Source organism: Antennarius striatus, chromosome 2 (genome assembly GCF_040054535.1).
Source record: "Antennarius striatus isolate MH-2024 chromosome 2, ASM4005453v1, whole genome shotgun sequence".
Taxonomy (NCBI): domain Eukaryota; kingdom Metazoa; phylum Chordata; class Actinopteri; order Lophiiformes; family Antennariidae; genus Antennarius; species Antennarius striatus.
Window position 1 is genome coordinate 26,965,001 of NC_090777.1, and position 10,355 is coordinate 26,975,355.

At 39.9% G+C, this 10,355-nt stretch overlaps 1 protein-coding gene across 1 annotated transcript in view; it reads left to right on the forward strand.

Annotated features, from left to right (window-relative positions):
* The window catches only part of si:dkey-32e6.6 (extracellular matrix protein 2), an 11,940-nt gene extending 5,991 nt beyond the window's left edge, over positions 1-5,949 (forward strand). The window contains exons 9-10 of the mRNA XM_068324405.1: positions 4,163-4,489; positions 5,468-5,949. Of these exons, the coding sequence (XP_068180506.1) occupies positions 4,163-4,489; positions 5,468-5,645 (505 nt within the window). The 3' untranslated portion in view covers positions 5,646-5,949. The remainder of the gene's footprint in view (positions 1-4,162; positions 4,490-5,467) is intronic.
* Positions 5,950-10,355: the final 4,406 nt, after the last annotated feature.

Below are 10,355 nucleotides of genomic sequence, written 5' to 3' on the forward strand. Positions count from 1 at the left end.
AAGACGTGTTGTGTCATTGATTAAAAACAAGAGAAATCCATGAATCTGTCTCATTACATAGATCCAAATATCTGTCATGTAGTTTTTGTGCAATCCTGCTACCAGACAGTCAAACAAACCAAATCAATCTCTAAACCAAAAGTACCTTCTTCTCAATGATGATACTGATGTATTCTGCAAAAAATACTTCAATGTATTTCAATGAAATGTTTGTTTTCAGAGGGTTAACTACAGCATTGCTGATCCTATAATTATAAGGATCAAGGGTATCATGTTTTATTTTGTGTCTTCTAATATAATCATCAAGATCATAATCTTGACTTTATTTTAAAGAACCTTAGCATTGTGTACATACATAGAACATTTCTGAATGTGAAGTCATCTAAATATTGTCCAAAAAATTCTGCAGTGGGAGTACAGTAATGGTTAATAAGGCATACAAGTGATGCATTAAATATAATGTTATGTTTAAACTGGCAGCGATTCAGGCGGAGTGAATGATATTCTCTGCCCATTTGCTTTTAATTATTTGTGTCAGATTGATATTTATTGGAGACAATCTCTGTTTAGATTTTTTATCGCAGGAAGCTCAGTCTCTCTGCATGTAGGCACAGGTTTGGCAATCATCACACCTAAGATGTGTCTGCCGTGCTGCGAAGAGTCAGAGCCTGATGGGACTTGTATCAAAGACACTTTCATCTTCAGATCAGCACAAATTGGTTTCATAATAACACTGCATTAAAGGAAAAGTAAATCCACACTGAAACTGCAACAACACTCCAAAGCCTAACCTAACTACCTACTACCTAATTATATCTACACATACATACAAATACTCACATCAAATAAACAGTATGAGCTATTCTACTGTATGTACCGTGGCGGTAAGTCTTACTCTTTGTTTGAATTCATCTAAATTTGCTGCACTTTGTTTTCAACAAATGTGAAATATGGATCAATTACTCCCAGATATCACTTAATCAGTGCATACAGAAGATCAGCACCATAATGTTGTAATGTAAAGTCAGTGTTGTAATGTACAGTAACAACATTTCCTGTCACCACATCCATTGCATGCAGTACAGTCTTGGCTTATATTGCCTGCTTGTGGTCACTTTGCCTGTCCACATTACGTATGCCAGAGTATGTTGCCAGTTCATATAATGCTGGCATGATGTGCAAGTCGAGTGCCATAGTTGCTTCTGTGTCTTTGTGTGTTTGAAAGAGAGGCAAAACTCTCTATGTGCTGGTTCCCATTAAGACCAACTGGCCTGAGGATAACCAGGCCATTAACTTGATTACTCTGAACTTTCTCTGAACAAAGACACATTTGCACACACAAATATTTTTGGTTTTATTAAATAACTTTGCGCCTCTCTGTCGATGTTTTAGCAATGAAATATTAGACTAGAAATAACCCTGAGAGAACTTGAACAAATGGAAAGTGTTCTCACGTCAGAGATTTTAGCAACAGCCTCTGAATTAAAAAATTGATGCAATTATGGGCGTGCACGATACGTGTGCTCATGTTGAGCCACTGTGAAGAAAGAGATGCACATGCTATGGTGATGTCACCATAGTGAAAATTATGTTTTTTACGATTGGTAGCATAGGACTTACCTATATCATCCAGAATGACAGAATAAAATCTATTTTCATCTAAACACTCTTCACTGATTCACTCACTCGATTTCAATGACTGAAAAAGACCCTGTTCTGCAATATTAAAGAAAGAGATCTGAAATTTTCACGGTTACACAAACCTTTGCAATTTTTAAAGATACATTGCTGTAATATAAACATACATAAAAGCAAACGTGGGTGAACACATGACCACATTCATCCATCAATGGGAGCTAATTCATGATGGATATATTATATGTGTGCTGGTGCCTTAAATTTAGTGTATATTTGTGAATTAATGCTTTAAAATGAATATGATTCTGTTTATTTATGCACCGCTGTGTCTTTTTGTTTGTGTATGCATTGATGCTTATTCTTAACATTATGTTGCACAACAGTGTGTGTGTGTGTGTGCGCGTGTGTGTGTGTGTGTGTGTGTGTGTGTGTGTGTGTGTGTGTGTGTGTGTGTGTGTGTGTGTGTGTGTGTGTGTGTGTGTGTGTTGGTGATGCATATGTTTGAAGGAGCCAGTCGGTGTTGAGGTTGGGTAACTTGGAGGAGAGGGTTCTTTGTGCTCCTTCTGCTCATTAATACCATGTGGAGCTCTGAGCAGCGATGGACTGCTGCTGAGCTTCCCGGCAAAAGGTTTAGCATATAAATCAGCAGCTGGCCTGAACTGGTCCTGAGACAGAGGAATATATATATATTTGATGGTTTAAATTTCAAGCAGAGGCTAAATTTGTAATGTCCACAGGTTGAACACACACAGTCTGTCGTGCGATACGTGATTGCTGGTTGATGCGTTTTGAGTTAAGTCTGTCGTTATGCTCCCCTGGACTTTGTTTTCCGTGAAACAGTGGTGTTAGTAATTATGTCATGTTTTATTATGCCTTTGTTAAGCAGAGAGGCATGTAACCAACCTCAGCTTTGTTGAATCCTGCTGTGAACCTTGCTAGGATAAAGGGTTGTGCCTAAACGTGACTATACCTACTGTATATAATAGTGACAAATGATAAAGAAATAATGCATCTTGTTTTGATTCATTCAGATGCATGAACCCCTTTTTATTCCATCATCTGTCTCGAAGGCACCTTAACCCAAATCCCAACTAGTGCAAGAATGATTAGTACACCGTGGGAGTTGTAAAGTTCACGGGGGGAGAATTATGCACAGGTACTTACTATAAGACACCTTTATGAGTAGCAGAATTGCCGAGGCCCTGAACACATGCCAGTCCAAGCATCTCCCACATTCATAACCCTGCACTCACACTCACCTCTCTGGTGTCCATTCCACCTCGCTGTGCGCCCATTGGTTGGATATCTTGCGGTGTTGTGGACCCGCTGGCTGTTCATTGTGCTCTATGAATGGTGGAAGAACAGGAAATGAGGTTGCTCTCCTGCTGTGAGCCGTGCTGTAAACTCACAACGGCTGTGTGGGATCTTCCAACAAAAACACTGCACGACTGTACTACATCTTCACCTCAGACCCTTGAAATCTACCCCCCAACCCCCATGTCTGGTCATTCTCTTTTCTGCATGCCAAACATTTCCATACCTATTATACACCAGTCAGCCACAAATCCCCCCTGAAACTGGAATGTCCCCCCCCCCCGTCCTGCTGCTCCCTTGAAACCCTGCAGTCTAGCCTCCCACTTTGCACTCGGGACTCCCAAATTTGATGCAGTGGTCCAGAGACTATAATACATGAAACCCACTGTTGATAGCTCGCGAATCAGAGAGGAAGTGGGCATCCACTTTTTACAATTAGGTGTTAATATGATCACAATCCTCATTTTGCATGTTGGCATGGTAACATCTACTTTTCAGTTAACATAAACTACCACTAAGTTTGGCAAGAATGTCTCTGTTTTGATATATGGTCTCAAACCATACCCTTGGACAAATGTATATTCTGAGCTGGTTATGGTGTTCAGGAATAGTCAGAGGACTATACTATGTGGTATTTATCTTTTCTGCATTTTTGCAATCTTACCTAAACTTGTATAGATTTTTATCCATGATTTAAGAATAACTTCTAATATGGTCATTCTGACCCGGATAACATATTTTTTGGGGGGAATTTAGATTGTCATCTTAAAATAGACTTTATGCTTTTTTCATTGAAGTAATATCCTATTTTCAGACATGGGAAAATGAAAATTAACTAATTACTTATTGAATGAGTGATTTTTAATAATAATTACAGAGGTGGGAAGAACAGTCACTCAGCAGGAACTCACTTTAAAGTACCTCAAGATGTACAGTAGTACTGCTGGCAACATTCTGCTGCTCATCTTTTTAAGTTAAATAGTTTTGGCGTGGTTTATTATGACATAACCCCAAATAAATTTGTTTCACAAGATAACAGCATCTGTGTTTTGAAATGATAGATCTTGATGAGTAATTCTGTCTGGATAGATAAAGGCTTTCAGACACTAGACCACTGGGATGAACACAATTCACTAAATATTCTTCATTTAAAGATCTATATATACATACTGTAGGTGATAGTGATTTCTACTTTGCGTGTGTCTTCCAGGTCCCTGGAAACCTTGGATTTGTCCCATAATCAGTTCACTTCTGTACCCATGAATCTGCCTCGCCATCTCCGTGAACTGACCCTTCAGCACAACAGTATCAGTCACATCCCAGCCTACACCTTCCTACACCTGCGTTCCAGCCTGCAGTTCCTTCAGCTATCCCACAATTCTTTGAGCAGTGAGGGTATAGGAAAAGTGTCTTTTGTTGGCACGTACCGCTCAATGAGAGAGCTCCTGTTGGACAACAACCATCTGGGAGACGTCCCTCACTGTGTCCGAGCATTCAAGAACCTGAAGGTCTTGAGGCTGGATAACAACAGTATCAGGTAGACCAACACTAATATGAATTCAATATTCAAAAATATTGAGGAATTATTTTCAGAATGAAGAAATAAGCTAGAAACAATGTCATTCTGCTTTTTGTGTCCTATTGATAACAAATATGTCTGTTTGGCCCAAAACTGATGACTTTACTGCAAACTAAGTATTGAGCAAAAGGTTGGTTACACTTGGGCATGAGATTTCCTGATGTGATATGAGAACCACATTGCATCACATTGCTAAATTAAAATGAACGTGAGAAGGTTTAGAGCTCTCAACAATAGTTAGCAGCCATACTGGAGCCTCTGTGAGGTTATATTTAGGCCTAGTTTTACTAAATCCCATTTGCAGCATGGTGACATGCTCATAATTACAATACGAGCACCCTTATGTTTAGGTGGAACCATAATGGTGCGGCATGTCAGCGTACTAGCATTCAGTAATTAACACAAAACGCAAACTACAGCTGAGACCAATGTGAAGTAATCACTGGGTTTCCTTCCAGGGGGGATTTTTGCCTTATTGAAATCTTGCCTTAGCTGACAGCTAATGCAATACAGCTAAATAAATAAATAAATAAATAAATAAATAAATAAATAAATAAATAAATAAATAAATAAATATATATATATATATATATATATATATATATATATATATATATATATATATATATATATATATATATATATATATATATATATATATATACACAGTGTATATGTATACGATGGAGAAAGAGAGTGGGGTTCCCATTTATTAAAGCAAGGCCATTGCTTTCATGCAGCATATGTCTGACCCACCAGGCTACCGTGTTACCCCCCCCCCCCCCCCAGCACAGTAATAAGAAGATTTTCAGGGCTCCACAAAAAACAGATGTGCTGACTTTCCTGTCAGTCCATCCAAAAGTTTTTGATTAATAATAAACGCAGACCTCATGATGGCACAGGAAAACTAAGTCTTTTTCTATGCTGTGGTTGCAGGATGGTGAGGCGTTGGGGAGTGTGCCACTCTAGTAATGCTGGTACCACCTTGTCCTCGGTCCACTTGGAAAATAACCTCCTAGAGGTGGAGAAGATTCATCCAAACACCTTCTCTTGTCTGACCGATGCTAGTGGGTTGACCCTCCATCCACAGAAGGGGCACCTATACGTCCAGTAGATCACAGCGTGGGGCAGACATACACATACTAGAATATCTGCACATGCACGCAAAAATAGAGTCATCACACAGCTTGTGTCTTAAGTTAGTCATATGACTTTTTTTCTTCTCAAACCCATCCTTTTCTTGGATCCAGATGAATCCAGATCTTCTCAAAACACTGATTTATATCTCTTTTAATTCAAGCATAAGTCATTATAAGTGGTGTTTCAGAGAGAATGATGATTAAAATGGATTATCATGTCTTTAATCTATGTCTGGTGCCTGCAGGCGACATCTTCAGTTAGAGCAAGCAGAAATACAGTGGGGGTGTTTGGATGCTACAGGGATTCCATGGGGGGGGGGGTTGAGGAAATAGTTGGAGCTTGGAATTACAACTCTGGTGTCACAAAGATAAAATGTCTAGTGACATCGTGTGAACTCCAGGGGCCCATTAGAGAAAACATAAACATCATGTGAGTTTCTTATCGCCAGATGAGTTCCAGTATAAACATCTACCACTCGTCTCTGCAAAAATACATTGAAACACCCTGACTGTGCAGAGGGCCTCAAGTGAGGGCCTCTGAACATGCGATGGTGACGTCAACCACTCTAGGATCATACATGGTAATGGGGGTGCAAGCAAGTTTGCATGGCAGGAGCGGTGCAGCTCTTTATTTGTGTTAACAGGAGGGGAGAAGACAAGGAACATGTTAACTCCGAAAGGAGCTAAGGGACAAACAGCAGGCTGGCTCTGGAACAATGCTGTGATTGTTCTGAGAGGGATCAGTGAAAAACGAGAAGAGCAGCGGTTCATGTCTAGTTGAGGCAAATGAGACCTGGCGAGAGAAGAAGAAGAAGAGGAAAGAAAATTAAAAACAGAGACGGTAGGAGAACAGATCCCCACTTAGGAACCACAGAAATCTCAGCTCCAATGTCCGGCCAACTTTATTTAAAAAGTAACCTTCCAAATCTCAACATGCTCCCTTTCTGCCCCTGAATGTCCATCAATATATACCTCACCTAGTCTCTTTTGTGCCTCTTCATATAAATCTCCTGTCTCACTACGTCCTGCAGGGTTGAACACAGAATAAGATGTACCACTCTTCCCTTTCATCGTTGATTTGTATTTTGTAAAGCTTGTGTTTAAATGTTTAAATGGACTTGCCACTCCTCCTTTCTGTAAATACATCACAAGATTACAGAGTTGCAGTAGATCCCCCAGAGCGGCTTTGAGCAGTAACTGTAAACTTCCTTGCTGTAAAACATCCTTTGCTTAAAAAAAGAAAAGAGGTTTTACTTGACTTATCTGTGGAAGAAGCAGTCTTGTTACTCTTTAAATCTGCTGCAGACCTCATCATATTCAAAGAAGCTACAAAATCCTGATAAATCAGTAGCTGATATACCAAACTTTTCCTTTTTATGTCATTATTTTAAAAGTTTGGTTTGCTGTACCTTGTACACATTCTTATCTTATTTCTTTTTTCATCTCTAACAAAGAACAAGTATTGTATACTAGCATTCACTATTAGCACGATAATTCTTTCACGTTTATCTGTGTATGTTGTATCTGTCCCAGTCAAATAAATGTTGATACTACAACTGTCCTACCGTGACGTAACATTTCTGGTGTCTGTGAACTCAAAGCCAGAGTAAAGAGCACCAACTCTGCTGTCTGTTATGGTTTTTACTGGACTAGCAGTTCTTTTCCTTGTGCTATTACTACCCAAAATGCATTTCAGGGGCATGAATTGAACATCTAGACCCCTTGATTTACTATGGAGTCCGGTACTTTACGGCAAAATCTCTTGCAGCAAATAGTTTCCTCTATGTGTGTCACAGAAACCCCCCCCCAGATAAATAATTAGAGAGTCAAAGCAGATTATATACTGTTAGTCGCTTTAATTTACTAATCTGCTCATTTAAAGGCACAATTACGCTTAAATACATCACTCAGACAAATGACTGATTAAACAACAAAATGATGAATCATGTTCTGTGTGTGAAGCCGTAATCTAACGCGGTGAAGCTTCGACTGGCTCCAGGTAGAACCTTTTGACAGCGTGCAGTATTTCTGCTGCTCTAAATGAAAACCAGAATGTCTCCTGGAGGTAGTGGAGCAACACTGGAGGTGGGTGGGGGAGGGATGCAAAGAGAAATAAGATGGTGAAGAGTGAGAGAATGGAGCTGATGCAAGCAAATGACAAAGCATACAAGATAATGAGAACACAGAACATACATGGTCTGCATCCGTGATATAAACCCTCACGTATCTATTACACTTTGTACTCCCAGCCTGGGCGTGTAATCACATGTTAGATTTCTGCTTTCAGTCTTGTGCATGTGGTGCAGTCTCTGTAATTGTACAGTCATTTTACAAACAGCACATTACTGTCTAAGAAACTGCACATTCGTTTTTTTTTTTTTATGAAGCAGTCCCCTGCTTACAGATTGAGATGAGACTATGTGCAAAAACAGCCAATCTGCAGCAACGCTCTTCTTGCAGTTTCTTTCTTTTGTAGTTTTGCACAGATGGATGCTTCAGCTTTGATCTTAAACGCTTCAACCTAACCTCCGCATCTTGTGTCACGCTTGTTATTTTCAAATTCGACAGGCTCACCACTTCAGTGCCATCCACCAAACTGCATGTGACATGGCTAAACTGTTAAACCGACGTGCTCTCACACCCAACAGATGTTTAGCATCCTGTTGAGCTGAGGACCAGAGTTTGTTTGCAAGAGGTTGACTGTAGGGGTGGCACGGCGCCTTTCTTCTCTCGCGCTCGGCCTGGTCTACCCGGCGACAGCAGCGTCTCGTATTTGTTATTGAAGGAGCGGGGGAGTGTTGGCTGACAAAATAAGACGCAGCAGCACACACAGAGGAGAGCAGCTCAAGAATTTATTTTGCTAAATCAAATGGACATCAAAAGCAGATAAAGTGGCGAAGAGATTGGAGGCAGATCTTTTTGCCTCCAATCTCTTCGCCACACGTTTGTCTTCCAGTGTTAAGGGGCCAATCTATTTTGAAGGAAAAATGTGCTTAGAATTTGTGTTTGGACTAAACCACAAGGCCATCGGCTCTGTGTGCACATCCTGGATAGCTGAGCAATTTAAAATGATTGTGAAACAGAGCTTTTGTTGTATTGAATACCAAATCCTACCGATACACTTCAGTCAACCTTGTCCTTGTCCTCTCATGCACACAAGGACACACACAAACTCACGGTGGCCCCCTTATGCAAAAGAGCTAACAAGTGGGCTTGCTAATCTACTGCATAGAAGCACGTCAGCTGAACACTCAGAGACCAAAAGGAGTTTAATTTGGATGCCAAACCCTTGAGCTGCAGACCAGAACCATAATCAACTGAACCGCAAGCAAGAGGGACCGGCAGACAAAGAAATAAAGAGTGAGAGCCAGAGAGATAAACTGATTCTACAAACTGGGAGGGAAAGAGGAAGCAGAAAAGGGAGGAATGTTATCCACAAAAGCCTTTATGAAAACTTTGACCCTTAACAAAACCCCTGCAGGGCAATGATCTGGTCTGCACGAGTATTCCACCACTGTGGTCACTGCACTCTTTGCACAAACTGAGTAACATCCTGAGGAGACTCAATCATTCCTTATGTTGCTGTGGTGGATGATGATGATGATGATGATGATGATGAATTGATGCGCTTTTGAATAATGTAAGTACAGTATTCATCTGGAACTAACTTTCTGCAGGATCCAGGAAGAGTTGCCAGATGCTATCAGTTATCAAATTCATTGTCTCAGTTATGTGCAAACAATAAAGAGAGGAGGAAAAAAAAGTAAAACTTTTGTCGGTCAAAACAAAACCAATGCAAAATTTCAGGAAGACATAAAAATCATACCTTCATAAAAACAATGGGACTTGTTGGGATCATGATGTTCTCTTTCAATGAATGCAACGAAATTGTGGTTGCAGCAAAAAACAAAACAAAAAAAAAGGCCATCTGTGACTCAGCAAACATTATAAAACACATCTCCAAATGGTTTAAAATGTCCCAGTCAGTACAATCTGGGATCCCCAGTTTTCAGGCAGCCTATGAAGAAATAAATATACACTAATGCTGCTATTGAAACACAATGCACAGGATGTTTACAGATGTGATTTGTAGCTTTACCCTCCAAAACCTCTCCAAAATGTTCATGTTTTATTTCCACTGCATAAAGGCTCATTTTTGTTGCTCATTTAGATTTAAGTACAGCAGACAGAACACGTATCTTTCAATGAGTCCCCGATTATTGCATATTGTAACATAAAAATTAGCTTGTATTTTTAATTATCATTGCAAAAATTACAAGTGTCTTATAAGAAAAGCATTCAAAAGCAATTGATTACAGACCTCAGCACAAAATTAAAACGTTCCACCCTCTTCTTCTCTTTGTTATTCTTTTGGAAGTGTCATATTACAATGAGGAAATAGCAGTGGAAAGACAAACATCATCCAATATCACAATAAATTCTCCTTTTGAAAGATATTAGTGGTACTCATGCTGGTACTCAGTTCATATGTCACTACTGTTGGATTTAAAATAATGCATCTCATGTTACTCCTCCAGCTATTATAATAACCCAGAGGTACTGAGGCCGGCCTCTCCTCCTCCTCCTCCTCTTCCTCCTTCTCTTCTTTCCTCCATCCAAACTGGGGAGAAAGGAGGCTGGCTTGTTAACTTTATGGGCTTGACCCCCCCCGATCTCTCAGTCAT